At 40.9% G+C, this 14025-nt stretch overlaps 1 protein-coding gene across 5 annotated transcripts in view; it reads right to left on the bottom strand.

The window, feature by feature from the left end:
* Positions 1-6055, bottom strand: part of RGN (regucalcin) — a 27651-nt gene extending 21596 nt beyond the window's left edge. Inside the window, exons 1-4 of one of the 5 annotated variants that reach the window (XM_037160352.2) lie at positions 5824-6053; positions 4536-4763; positions 4037-4216; positions 1-43 (exon numbers count right to left, since the gene is read on the bottom strand). The exon at positions 1-43 is cut by the window's left edge and continues 140 nt beyond it. In XM_037160352.2, coding sequence (XP_037016247.2) covers positions 1-43; positions 4037-4205 — 212 coding nt within the window. In that variant the 5' untranslated portion in view covers positions 4206-4216; positions 4536-4763; positions 5824-6053. Of the gene's footprint in view, positions 44-4036; positions 4217-4535; positions 4764-5823 lie in introns of all 5 variants that reach the window. The other 4 variants (XM_037160362.2, XM_037160380.2, XM_037160343.2 and 1 more) reach the window with 4 other exon arrangements.
* Between the last annotated feature and the right edge of the window lie 7970 nt (positions 6056-14025).

Raw genomic sequence — 14025 nt, 5'->3', positions numbered from 1 at the left:
TAGCCTCCCGACTGGCGGAGGGCCACAGAGCTGACTGGGGCATCTGCAGAGGCAAAAGCAATAGTCAGGATGCTGCAAGCAGCACAGAGCCAAAGAGCAAGATGAGACTATCATGCCACCTGGCATTTCTAAGAGGATTGCAGTTCTTTTGACAACCAGAGTGCTCTCTTCCTTCTGTTGAATAGTGAAGGCTACAAAACTGAGTGTATTTGTTGACAATAAACTCCATGCACTGTTCCTGGACAGCAGGGACAGGAAGGTGAATGAAGTCCAACTCTATAGAAAGCTTCCAATCTAGTAGAGAAGTTAAAACACAGCAGCCACCACGTTTTGGGGCAGGCACCACATCAAGTTCAGAGGTGAGGTTCCTAATGGGAGTTGGGGGGTGCAGTAGCACCAGAGCAGTTGTCACAGAACAAGAGATGCTCAATTTGCCTGACCTCCAGGAAATTCAGAGACCAACTCTGTTTAGTTCTAGCAACGAGGTTTTATGACAGCCTTCTTGCTCTCCAATAGAGGACTTTCTTTTTTAAGAGATCCTATTTAATTAAAGATTAAATATTTAAAGTAAATATTTATTTAATGTAATTAATTAAATAAAGTTAATTTGATTAAAATATTTCATTGAAATGTAATTAAGTTTAACTAAAATTTTTGTAATTAAAATTGTTTCTCGAGACTTCCGCCAAGATGGAGGCATAGGTGGATGTGCCGTGCCTTCTCCCACAACCAAGATTAGAGAAAACTAAATATTAGCAACAGAAAACACAACCAGAACACGGAAAATTGAACTTTTCGGAAGTCCGTTAACAACAAATTCTTCAGCCTGACCGGTAAGGGGCGAAACCAGTGGCGGGCGGAGCAGGGTTGCACAGGAGGACTCGGCCAGACACACTCAGGCCCGCGGAATCCAGGCGCAGGGTCAGACCTAGTGAGTGACCCAGCGAGCAACCAGGCGAGCGACCTCGGGGGAGACAGCCGGGCCTGGGGCTGCGTGTTGACTGAGGTCGCGCATTTGTGCGAGGGTGGACAGGCGAGGGAGTGGGCGGTTGGACCCGGCCGGCAGGTCCCCAGGGCAAGCGGCAGTGGAGGGCGCCGCCATTTCCCTGCTCTGACCCCACCTCCACATATAGCGTCATAACCCAGCAACTCTGAGTGGCCCGGCCCAGGTGAACCACCTAAGGCACTGCTCCTCCGCACCCAGCTGTGAGAAGCGGCAGAGGGGGTCGCCATTTCCCCGCTCTGGCCACGCCCCCACATACAGCGTCACAACCCAGCGACCTGGGAATCCAAGCCGCGGCTTTTCACACTTAAAGGGCCCGAACAGACCAAGAATGGCGCAGGAGGATCTCAGAGCCCCAGAAATAAATCTAAGCAATGAAGAAATAGCAAAACTCACAGACGCACAGTTTAAAAAATTGGTGATCAGGATCCTCACAGAACTGGTTGATTATACGGACAAATTAGACAAATATATGAAGGCGAAACTAATTGAAATGAATGGAATTGCACAGGACACCAATAGCAATGAAAAGGAAACTGGGACTCAAATCAATGGAGTGGACCAGAAGAAAGCAAATAATGGCCAAACAGAAAAGAGTCAAGAAGCAAGAATTCAAAGAAATGAGGAGAGTCTTAGGAACCTCCAGGACATCTTTAAGCACTCCAATATCCGAATTATAGGGGTACCAGAAGGGGGAAAGACACAACCACCAGTGGAAAAATTATTTGAACAAATAATAAAAGAAAATTTCCCCAATCTGGCAAAGGAAATAGACTTCCAAGAAATCCAAGAAGCTCAGAGAGTACCAAAGAAGTTGGACTCAAGAAGAAACACACCAAGGCATATCATAATTACATTAGCCAAAATTAAAATGAAGGAGAGAATCCTAGAAGCAGCAAGAGCTAAGGGGACAATCACCTACAAAGGAGTCCCCATCAGACTGTCAGCAGATTTCTCAAAAGAGACCTTACAGGCAAGAAGGGGCTGGAAAGAAATATTCCAAGTCATGAAATCTAAAGACCTACAACCAAGATTGCTCTATCCAGCAAAACTTTCATTTAGAATGGAAGGACAGATAAGGTGCTTCTCAGATAAGATCAAATTCAAGGAGTTCATCATCACCAAGCCCTTATTATATGAAATGTTAAAGGGACTTATCTAAGAAAAAGAAGTTAAAGAAACATGAACAGTGAAAGGACAACAAACTCAGTTATTAACAACCACACCTAAAACGAAAGCAAACTAAAAGGACAGCTAGATCAGGAGTGGAAACATAGAAATGAAGATCTCAAGGAGGGTTAGCAACAGGGGAGTGGGAGGAGGAGAAGGGGGGAGAAGGTACAGAAAATAAGTAGCATAGACAGTAGATAGAAAATAGATGGGGGGGCAAGAATAGCATGGGAAATATAGAATCTAAAGGACTTGAGACACATGGTCATAAACTAAAGGGGGGGTGATGGTGGGGATGGGGGGTAGGGTAGAGGGGAATAAAGGGGGAATAGAACAACTGTAACAGCATAATCAATAAAAAATTAAAAAAAATTGTTTCTCAAATCTTTTTTAGAAGTAGGCAGAATAAAAATAATAAACAGAAATGTAGATGCAATGATAAAACAGTCACATGTCTTCATTACATTACTATATTTTGTAAATTTAGGTTTTCTGAGTTTAATATTTTTTCTGTGTATAAGGAAACATTTTTTTTTAAGTGGAGAGATTGATTACTATGGTGAGCAGTCACGGAAAACAAATCTTACTCAGTGCAAGGTGCTGGGTGCTCTTGTAGCAGCTCCCAGCTAAAAGCCCTGTTCAGAAGATTTTGAGCTATTGAGAATCCAAGGGAATGTACAGGACACTATTAGGCAAGTGACATTCTCACTAGGGATCCCAGCCTGTGGCTTGAGGCTTCTTTTTAAAAAATTTATTTACTTATTTTTAGAGAGAGGGGAAGGGAGGGAGAAAGAGAGGGAAAAAACCACCAATGTGTGGTTGCCTCTCGCACACCCCCAGCTGGGGACCTGACCCACAACCCACGCATGTGCCCTTACTGGAAATGAAACCAGTGACCCTTTGGTTCCCAGGTGGGTCCTCAATCCACTGAGCTACACTAGCCAAGGCATGAGGCTTCTGTTAGCTTTCTGAGTTACTGCTGCCACCACAAACCCTTTCTTTGCTTTAGGGAGGGGGCTGCAGATTAGGGTAAGAATATACTGATAATGTGTGCAGGCTGGGAAACAGACTGGGAAAGGCATGGGTCCATCTCCTCACTCTGATCTCAGCAGTCAGTAACTTTGTCTGGAGCCTTAGACATATTCCTGAGTGAATTTAAAAAAAAACAACAACTACTCCCTCTCATTAAAAAAAAAAAAGTTTGAGGTCCCCAGTTTTGGGTTGAGACAGTGTCCCTATGCTACATAAATGTCTGGTATCTCTTCATGGGTACACAATAATGAAAACAGGAAACTCCTTCCCCTATGGCTAATCAATCAAGCCCATCCTCTTGGGTCACAGAATGTCATACCCCCTTCTTCTGGAAATCGCAAAGCCATAAACAGAATCACACTCAAAGGCACTGGAAATTCTGTTGTGAATTCTACTTTACAGAGTGAATACATAGTCCTGGTTGATGTTTTATAAGTCCAAAAGCTCTTCTTTTGACCTTCAGTGAAGGGATATACCTGTTATTTTTTTTTTTAAATGAAGCCCTTGGTTTGACCCAAGGTAGATAGCAGTCTCCAGCTTTCAATGCTGTTATCTGTAGGTGTTAAGGAAAGATCCTGCAGTGCCTCATTATCAGAACAAAATGGGGAATGCTCCTCTTCACCCACAGAGGAAGAGGGAAATATTAATCCCCCAGAATTTACTCCTGGGCTAAAGTGGGAAGGCACAGACAGCAAGACAATCCAGAATTTTTAAAGCATATTCAGCATACTTTAAAAAGAAGGTCTCAGGGGAATGACACTCTAGATGGCTGCCCCTCCCAAGGGAAAAGATGGCTGGCTGGTTGGATCTGAGTCTGGCCTTCATTCTTACCCACGGTCACGTGATGAACTTGCTTGCTGAGCGAATCCCACCGGCAAACTTTTTTGGCAGGAATATCTACGAAGATCAGAGAGTTGGATGCTTCCTCCCACAATGGAGACTCACTACACCGGTAGTTCTCAGGCAGGACACACTCAATCTTAATGGAAGACATTGTCATGGGGGGATCTACTGAAGGTGACAGAGACAAAATGAAATGTAATCTCATGGGGCAAATTCAGCACATCTGTTTTGAGACTCTGGTAAGCTCTTAGTACAGACTGAGTTGTTTTTATTAGAACTGGAAAGGCCGGGCACATTTTCCCCAAATCAGAACAAAATATGCAATGTGGCAGGAAGAGATGTGTCTGAAAAAATAACAGAGTTAATAGATGACAGCATGAGACATCTTCAATCAACTTACCAGAGCTTTTTTTTTCAAGCTATCTGAGAGAGAGAGAGAGAGAGAGAGAGAGAGAGAGAAGGAGAAAGAACACTCCAACATCCACACCTTGGTGCTGGTGACCCTCAGAGAGCCAGCTGCTCAGAGCAGGAGGCAAGGCTGCTCTTTATGTCTGCACACACCCTAGCCCCTAAGGTGGTTGAGGGGGTGGGCAGCTCCCTCATTGATGGAGTCTTCAGGTCACTTTTCTTCTGCTGTCCTCCCCATCTGCTGATGTTGATTCACTTCATTGACTGCTAAAAGGCCAGAGCCTTCCCACTTTGCATCATTTCTGAGCTGCATTTTAAAATATATGTTTATCAGTGATAATACACCAAACTGGAATTAACATCCATTTTCAAGTTCAGACAATGGAAAGGGTGGAAAATAGGACATCAGCTGGGTACCCTTGTAGGAACTGACGGCCCCTCAGCTATTTGTTGCTGCCTAGGAAGGCACTGTGCCAGTTTGGCAAGAAGTCTTGTACTCCGAGGGCAAGAACATTCTATGCTGGGACTTTAGGCCGGAGACTTTGACCAACAAACAGGAAGATGAAAAAGAAAAATTATCAAAAGAGTAAAATCATTACATAAAAACCCATGTGGGAGAGGAAAAAACAGGCAACTCCAAGAGCCTTCTCTTTCCTAAACTGCCCTGGTGATTACGAAAATCTTCCAAGTGTTCATCCTTCTCCCTGGTATCTATTTGATTTGAAGTAAGTGGCCCCTCATATGGATACACAAATTAGTGAAGGCATGGGGAGGAAAATAATCTATGGCTTAATATTTACTTCAGTAAATAGCATTTTAAAATAAGAAACACACAGCTCTAATTGGCCTCAGATGCCAATTGCCAGCGTCATAGCATTTGCAATCTTCATTTACCATTAAAAATTGGCACAAACTCTAAAGATCTTCATGCTATAAAGCCCAAGATCAGATAGGGGTCTTTCACAATAGCAGCTTTTAACCCCACACTCTCACCCCTGGCTGTTGTGGCCCAGTGGGTTGAATATAGGCCTGCCACCCAAAAGGTCACTGGTTTGATTCCCAGTCAGGGTACATGCCTGGGTTGTGGGCCAGGTTTCCAGTAGGGGACATGGAGAAGCAACCACACATTGATGTTTCTCTCCCTCTCTTTTTCCTTTCCTTCCCCTTGGTCTAAAAATAAATAAATAATCTTTAAAAATAAATAACCTCACACTCACTCATGCTGCAAGTCCTGACAAATGTCCCCTTTCTGCCTGGGCTCTCTATCGCCCCTGGCTCAACCAAGGAGGGGGTTGTGACTGAAAATGGGTAGTGGGGTAGGGCAGGGGGTGGGGAGTGGGGACGCGGCTCCCGCTACATCTGGGTACCTGTTCAGGGCGAGGGGCCACTGCGTACGCTTTCTGGTAGCTCTGCTACGGCCTCAGGTGACAGCGAAGCCCCGGGAGGCTGAAGGCGGTCTGAGGGCAGTCGGTGAACTTCCAGCTGCTGTGATCAGAAAACCAGACTGAGCAGGTTTAGCTTGGGTGTCACCTGACCTGTCTTCTCCAATGAGGGGGCAGGGAGTCCGGGCTGGTGACTTCTAGGTGTCTCAAAGGTCTGGCTGTGGATCTGGGCTTGGGAAGGGACACTGCGACTGGGAGGAGGTGTTTGGCGGGGCGGGGAGGGAGGGAAAGGGGTGGGAACTGTAAGCCCCAATGCTGTCCTCCAGGGCAGGAAAATGGGGCGGAGTGAACCTAAGCTTTGGAGTTTGGACGGCTAGCTGAAGTTTCTCTCTGGCAGGAAAAAATTCTTAAAATGCCTAACAGAGAGATTGGGTGGAGGGTCAGATCAAACCAACAGGTCAATCAGTAAGGAAAAAACAAAGCAGTTAAACAAATCCTCTCTTTGTCGTGGGGAAGACTCTGATGGCTGGCGGAGAAGAGGAAAGACTTGATTTGATTTGATTTAAAAATCAGGCAGAATGCCCCTGGCTGGTGTGCTTCAGTGGGTTGAGTGCCCACCTGCGAACTGAAAGGTCACCATTTGGATTCACAGTCAGGGCAAACGCCTGGGTTGCGGGCCAGGTCCCCAGTTAGGGGCATGTGAGAGGCAACCTATCGATGTTTCTCCCCCTCCCTTCCCCTCTCTCCAGAAATAAATACATAAAATCTTTAAACAAATAAAAGTTATGCAGAATAAACTATCCTAAATGGCCCTCAGTTTCCCATTCTCCATGGAGAGTCTCAATGTAGTCCTGGTCCTGCCACTTCACCATCCACACTTTCTCTAAATAACCCACAAGTTGAAAACACATTTTAAAAAGTAAGAGAAGGATGTAAACAGAATGGTAATTGCCCTTGGGGAATGGGAGCCAGGGATTAACTGTGAAGGGGAGTTTAGGGAATTTTCTGGGATGATGGAGCTGTTCTGTATCCTTGATGGAGCTTTGAGTTGCATAGGTGTATGTCCTCTCAAACGTCATCTAATAGTACACTTGAGATTTTTGCATTTTATTGAATGTTTTGAATCCAAGGTCAGTATTCCTATTTATATTTGTCAATCTAGTGTTCTATTCCTTGCCATCTGCACTAACCTGAAACCTCTTAGTGCACTCAAATCACAATCAGTCATTATAATTCCCTTTAATTCACCAAGGAGGAAGGGCCAGAAACCAACATCCAAAGGCACAAGCCTATAGGCAGGCAGGTGATGGTTGGAGCAATCTTAGCTCAAAGTTTAGGTTAGTAATTTAGATTAACTGGCACGTACAGCCTCAAGTATTTCCTCTTCACCTTGGGAGGTACTTAAGACAACCACTCTCCATGTCTCCATTTACAGGTGGGGAAACACAAGTCTACAAAGTGAAGAGACTTCCAAAGCCACATATTCAGCTGGGGAAAATCTGGTCAATAGCCCAAACCATTAGTGGAAAGATAAGAACTTGAAGGACATTTTCTTGGGTGGGACAAAGAGTGGGACTGTGATCTCCAAGTGTCAGAAACAGATTTTGGACCATCTTTTATTTATTTATTTATTTTTATTTTTATTTCTTCAAGATTTTATTTATTTATCTTTAGAGTGGAAGGGAAGGAGAGAGGGAGAGAAACATCAATGTATGGTTGCCTCTTGAGTACCCCTGCTGGGAACTGGCCCACACCCCAGGCATGTGCCCTGACTGGGAATTGAACCACGATCGTCTGGTTCTCAGGCCCACACTCAATCCACTGAGCTACACCAGCCAGGGCATTGGACCATCTTTTTCACCATCGTGGAAACTGCTGCTCACGGATGAAGCGTCAACTGTCTTTCCTGGGAGTTACAAAATTCATCTGTGCTTGCCTCTTCTTCTCGGGAAAACAGGTTTCACAGAAGAGGTGGTAGTTTTAAATATCTGAAAGTCTCGAACAATTACTTCAAATATACTGGAAAAGCTAGTGTGTTGCAGGTGGATGAAAGTCTGATGTCCACATAAGAAATGGTATCCTACCTGGCTGGTATAGCTCAGTGGATTGAGCGCAGGTCTGCAAGCCAGAGGATCGCAGTTCGATTCCCAGTCAGGGCACATGCCTGGGTTGCAGGTCAGTTCCCTGCAGGCCAATTCCCAGCAGGGAATGCACTAGAGGCAACCATACATTGATGTTTCTCTCCTTCTCTCCTTCCCCTCTAAAGATAAATAAAATCTTTAAAAAACTTGAAAAAAAAAAGAAATGGTATCCTAATGGGGCACAGACTCTACTAGATGTATAAATATTATTTTGTATGAGCTAATTATATGCCCCTTGAAATGGGCAGATATCATGAGTGTTCAACAGTTCTCAAGAGGAGTGTCCCTGGAGAGAACAAACAGGCATTACAGACAGGCATAACCCTAATATTAGCTTTCATTCTATATGGACTAGGCTTTTAAAAAATATTTTATTTATTTATTTTTAGACAGGGAAAGGAGTGACAAAGAGAGGGAGAGAAACATCATGTGAGAGAGATACATCAATCAGTTGCCTCTTGCATGCCCCCAAATGGAGACCTAGCCTGCAATCCAGGCAAGTGCCTTGAGCAGGAATTGAACCAGAAGCCTTTCAGTTTGTAGGCTGGCACTCAGTCCACTGAGCCACATCAGCCTGGGCTATGGATTAAGTTTTGGTGATAGGATTGCAATGACCTCAGTAAAAGCATTTTTTGATGTGAGGTCAATTTCAAAATGACCAAAGTTTGGAATTAATAATGTGAGGAAAACAAGAACCAGAAGTGGCCTATAAAAGAAACTGTACCTTGTAGAGCAGCGATTTTCAACTGGTGTGCTGCAAGAATTTTTAAAACATGCAATACCTGACTAGTCAGGGGCATTGAGTTCTTTTCCCTTAGATTGTCAGGTTAAAAAAATGACAACAGCCAACGCAACAATAGATGTACAGTGTGAATGGATAAAAAAATTATTCCTATTTTTTTGTCAGACCAGCAAAAATATATATTAGGTCTGCCTCAGAATTGTAGTAGTTAGTTTATGTGTGCCATGAGAGGAAAGGGTTGGAAATTGCTGTTCTAGAGTGTTTAAAGGAAAATTTATTAATTTTATCATCAGTTAAATTCAGAGCAGTAGCTATAATCTCAGAAATATAAGATTTTTTTCTCTTAAGTGAGACAAGATCATAGAGGGTCAAAAGTCACAGGATATATTGAAAAACCTTTTAGTTGTTTATTGGAGAGTATAAAATACAATAATAGGCAAGATGAGTGGTAGAAAAAGAAAAAGGCTGCTGAAGAATCAGAAAATTAACTTTGGGCAGAAGATGTCTACTTCTGTAGTCAGCAGTTTTGGGAGGGTTCCTAAGAATCCTGCTTAGTGTCTTAATGGAATGGCTGTCCAGGAGTCAGGATAAAGTGATGTATATCTTTTCAGTTGGGAAACATGAAGTTAAGTATCAGTACCTTGGAGTTTTATTGCTATGTCAGTTGCTAATAGTACCTAATGTCTTTTCCATGGAGGCTCAAGGTTTTTTGGTTTTTTTTTTCTGATGCATTTTCAGAAAACTGAACCTTCAGATTTGAGATCATACAGAAGCAGCTTAGGTCAGTGTTTTAAAGATGCAGCTTGTACCTGTTGGTGATAAAGCTGGAGGTATTGTACGAATCCCTGTGGTAGTTAGTCATATTAGCTTGTAATAGGGGTACAGTCTAGGGTTGGAGGTACTTTCCAAATGTGTCAGGTAAGTCATTTTTAACTCAGAAAGAGATAACTTATGGATCCTAGAGAGTCCAGATCTTGTTGCCATCAAGGAAAATACTTTAGGCCATGGACGTTGAAGGAGATTCTGAGAACATGGATAATTTGTTTTTAGAATGCCATTAGTTTTCTCCACTTTCCTGAATTTATGGAAAATAAGAACAGTGCCATTCTAAGAAATAAAGATAAAAAATTATGTTCAGTGACAATGTTTTGTATATTCTCTCTTACTTAGAAACTGTCCAGGCATTTTCACAGATTATTTATTAATTAACTCAATGATTTATAGAAGGTCCTAAAGTTACTCTAGTTATTAGAAAAGAAGAAAAGAGCTTAATTCCAAGATAAAGAGGTTTTGATATGAGTCTTTAAAAATTAATTTACCATTGGGACTTGGAAATTTCAATTTTAGTTAACATGTTAAGTCCTTGTGATCTGTAGTAATTTTAGAATTTCATAAAATAAGCTCTTTAAAAAAGAAATCTGTTGTCATTCTATTTGTTCATACATGTTCACATATATGTTCATACACACACATGAAGTTATGGAAACAATGGTGACTTACTTAACTCATAAAAGCAGTATGGGAAATTCAGACAGTTTAAATAATTTAAGCTTGGTTTTATACAAATCAAAATATTGTGCTGGCATTATTTTTAAATGGTAAACTAATTCTTAAAGACTCTAAGTCATATTAAAAGATTTTACTTGGAATTAAGCTCTTCTTTTCTCATAACTAGAATAGCAAAAGCTATTATGTAAATACACTTTTCAATGTCCACAAAAAGGAACATCATTTAATAACATTTATTTTCCTCTTTAACGCACCTTTGACAGTTTATCTGAACTAGATATTCCTATGTACCCATAACAATTGAATGTTTTTGTGATCAGTTAATCTTTAAAGTTTGGCAAGGGGGTAAAAAGAGGGAAACAAAACAATGAATAGAAAGCCAGCTTCCGACAAATATGAAATTATCATTGTAAAAGGCGAATGATGTTTCTTTTTGAAGGACAGGGGAAAATGTATATAGAAAACCCATTTTGACAAACATGAGAAAGATAGACATAGATAGATGAAAGATAGATATTGAGATTACAGCTGGTTTAGACAACAATTGGGGCCACTGACAATTTTACCAACCTAAATAATTTTAAAGCTACCATTCATTAATCCTTGAAATGTAGAAACAAAGCTAACATAGTCTCCTATGTTTAAAAAAAAGGATTTCTATTTTAGACAAAAACAACATCCTCATGCATATTTCTTCCCTGCTCGTTCTAATGGACCTCTTAAATTAACAATCTTGTTCATGTCAAAAATTCCCCAATGTGGTCATGATAATTTCAAATTGACCCTAGAGAAATTATGCCAGGTAGAGAATATGAGAGCAGGAAAATATGAAGGAAGCAGGTGTTTAGTAGAGGAGAGTTGAAGTTTTAGATTCAGAAGAGCCATGAGAACTTCCATGGGCCTTAGGGAAGGTGCTTGTGCAATCTTGTGTCTCTAGAGCCTGGCCGAAGGCCCACCATTATCCATCAGAAGCTGCATAAAACCTGATTCTGGGTTGATAAGACAAAGTTCTTAGGGACACTAAGATATAACTGAAGGAGTCCTTTTAAGGTTTTTTTTATGTTTCTTATTCTTTAAAAATTTTTTTTATTTAATTGTTTTTCAAGTACAGTTTTCTGCCTTTTAATCCCTTCCCAGCCCACCCCCTGTGCTCCCCACCTCCCTCCCATTTCCACCCCCCTTAGCTATTGTCCATGTGTCCTTTATACTAGCTCCTCTAAATCCCTCCCCCTTTCCCCCTGAAATTCCCTCCCCTCACCCCTCTGGTTGCCGTCCCCCCCCATGCCCCATTCTCCATTTCAGTGTCTTTGTTTTTATTTTGCTTGCTTGTTTGTTTTGTTGTTTAGCTTCCTGTTACAGGTGAGATCATCTGGTATTTGTCCCTCAACACCTGGCTTACTTCACTCAGCATAATGCTTTCCAGTTCCATCCATGCTGTTGCAAAGGGTAGGAGCTCCTTCTTTCTCTCTGCTGCATAGAATTCCATTGTGTATATGTACCACAATTTTTTGATCCATTCATTTACTGACGGGCACCTAGGTTGCTTCCAGCTCTTGACTATTGTAAATTGTGCTGCTATGAAAATTGGGGTGCATAGGTTCTTTTGGATTGGTGTTTTAGGATTCTTAGGATATAATCCCAGCAGTGGAATTGCTGGGTCAAAAGGCAGGTCGATTTTTATTTTTCTGAGAAAAATTCCATACTGTTTTCCATAATGGTTGTACCAGTCTGCAATCCCACCAACAGTGAACTAGGGTCCCCTTTTTCCCACAACCTCTCCAACATTTGTTGTTTATTACTTTGTTTATGATAGCCATTCTGATTGGTGTAAAGTGGTATCTCATTGTGGTTTTAATTTGCATCTCTCTGATAGCTAGCAATATTGAACATGTTTTCATGTGTCTCTGGGTCCTCTGTATGTCCTCCTTGGAGAAGTGTCTGTTCAAGTCCTTTTCCCATTTTTTAATTAGGTTATTTGTCTTCTTAGAGTGAAGTCATGTGAGTTCTTTGTATATTTTGAAGACTAAACCGTTGTCTGAGGTATCATTGGCAAATATGTTTTCCCATACAGTCGGTTGTTTTTTTAATTTTAATACTGTTTTCTTTTTTTGTTTTAAACTTTTTTTTTGCTCATCAGTTTTTTTTAAAGATTTTATTTATTTATCTTTAGGGGGAAGGAGAGAAGGAGAGAAACATCAATGTATGGTTGCCTCTAGTGCTTCCCCTGATGGGAAATAGCCTGCAGGGAACTGGCCTGCAACCCAGGCATGTGCCCTGACTGGGAATTGAACCGCGATCCTCTGGTTCACAGGCCAATACTGTTTTCTTTAGCCATGCAGAAGCTTTTTACTGTGATGAGATCCCATTTGTTTATTCTATCCTTTATATTCCTTGCTCTAGGGGACATATCAGTAAAAAAAGTTGCTGCGTGAAATATCTGAGATTTTTCTGCCAATGTTCTCCTCTAGGCCTTTAACGGTGTCACAGATTATATTTAAGTCCTTTATCCACCTTGAACTTTTAAGGTTTTAATAGCTTTATTGATGCATAATAGAAATACAATATACTGACATATAGAGAGTATAACTGAGCAGTTTTGACATATGTACACATGCCTGAAACCATGACAACCATCAATATAATGAATATATCCATCAGTCCCCAAAGTTTCCTCCTGCGTTTTATTATCCTTCCCTTCAGCCTTCCACACTAACTCCCAGGCAACTATTGATCTGTCACTCTACATTATTTTTATTTCCTAGATTTTTATATACATGGAATTATACAGTATGTATTGTTTTGTCTGGTTTTCACTCAACATAATTATTTCAGGATTCATTTATGTTGCTGTGTCTAGTTTATTCCTTTTTACTACTAAAAGGTATTCCATTGAGCGCGGGCCTGCGAACCAGACAATCGTGGTTTGATTCCCAGTCAGGGCACATACCGGGGTTGCAGGCCAGTTCCCTGCAGGCCAATTCCCAGCAGGGGACACATGAAAGGCAACCATACATTGATGTTTCTCTCCCTCTCTCCTTCCCCTCTAAAGATAAATAAATAAAATCTTTAAAAAATAAAAAAATAAAAGGTATTCCACTTGTGGTATGTAAATACCACAACTTGGAAGCAAGTGTTCATATAAAGACTAGTATATGAATATTCATAATAGCTTTGTTTGTGATAGATGAAACTGAAAACAACTCAAATGTCTATCTACACTTGGATGTGATAAACAAGTTATGGTATGGTCTTTTTTTTCCATTTTTCAAATGGATCATCTGCAGAACTTTATTGTGCAATATTTTAAAAGATATGTTCCATGGGCAAATCAGTTGGGAAATTCTGAGTGTTTACTGGAGTCTAGGATATCTCAGCCTTTATTATAAATCTGAACATCAAATAAAATAGCAAATGTATTGGTTGGCCTTTCTAGACCCTCTTTATCTTGTCCTTCCTCTTTCTAACTGCACAAAGTGAACAATTAATGGAAAATAATACTTCATGATGTAGACTAGATATAATAGGAGTTTATAATTACTGCTCAAAATGACTGATTTGAGACTCAGCATTTAAAAAATGAATGTTTTTATGTAACAAAAATTAAACAAAATGTTTTTTAAAAAACTAACCTTAAATACATTGAATAATAGTTATAGTAAAGAATATGCTGTAAGAATGGGAATAAAAATTATTGGTTCCCTTTGGTACCACTAACTCAGAAGAACTTAGTTGTAAACAAGTAGGATGATGCAATCTATGACATAATTAAAACTGGGTAAACCACAATAGGTGTGT

Source organism: Artibeus jamaicensis, unplaced genomic scaffold (assembly GCF_021234435.1).
Source record: "Artibeus jamaicensis isolate MK-2021 breed Jamaican fruit bat unplaced genomic scaffold, CSHL_Jam_final contig_60, whole genome shotgun sequence".
In the NCBI taxonomy this organism is placed as follows: Eukaryota; Metazoa; Chordata; class Mammalia; order Chiroptera; family Phyllostomidae; genus Artibeus; species Artibeus jamaicensis.
This window is presented reverse-complemented; position numbering and strand designations above follow the sequence as displayed.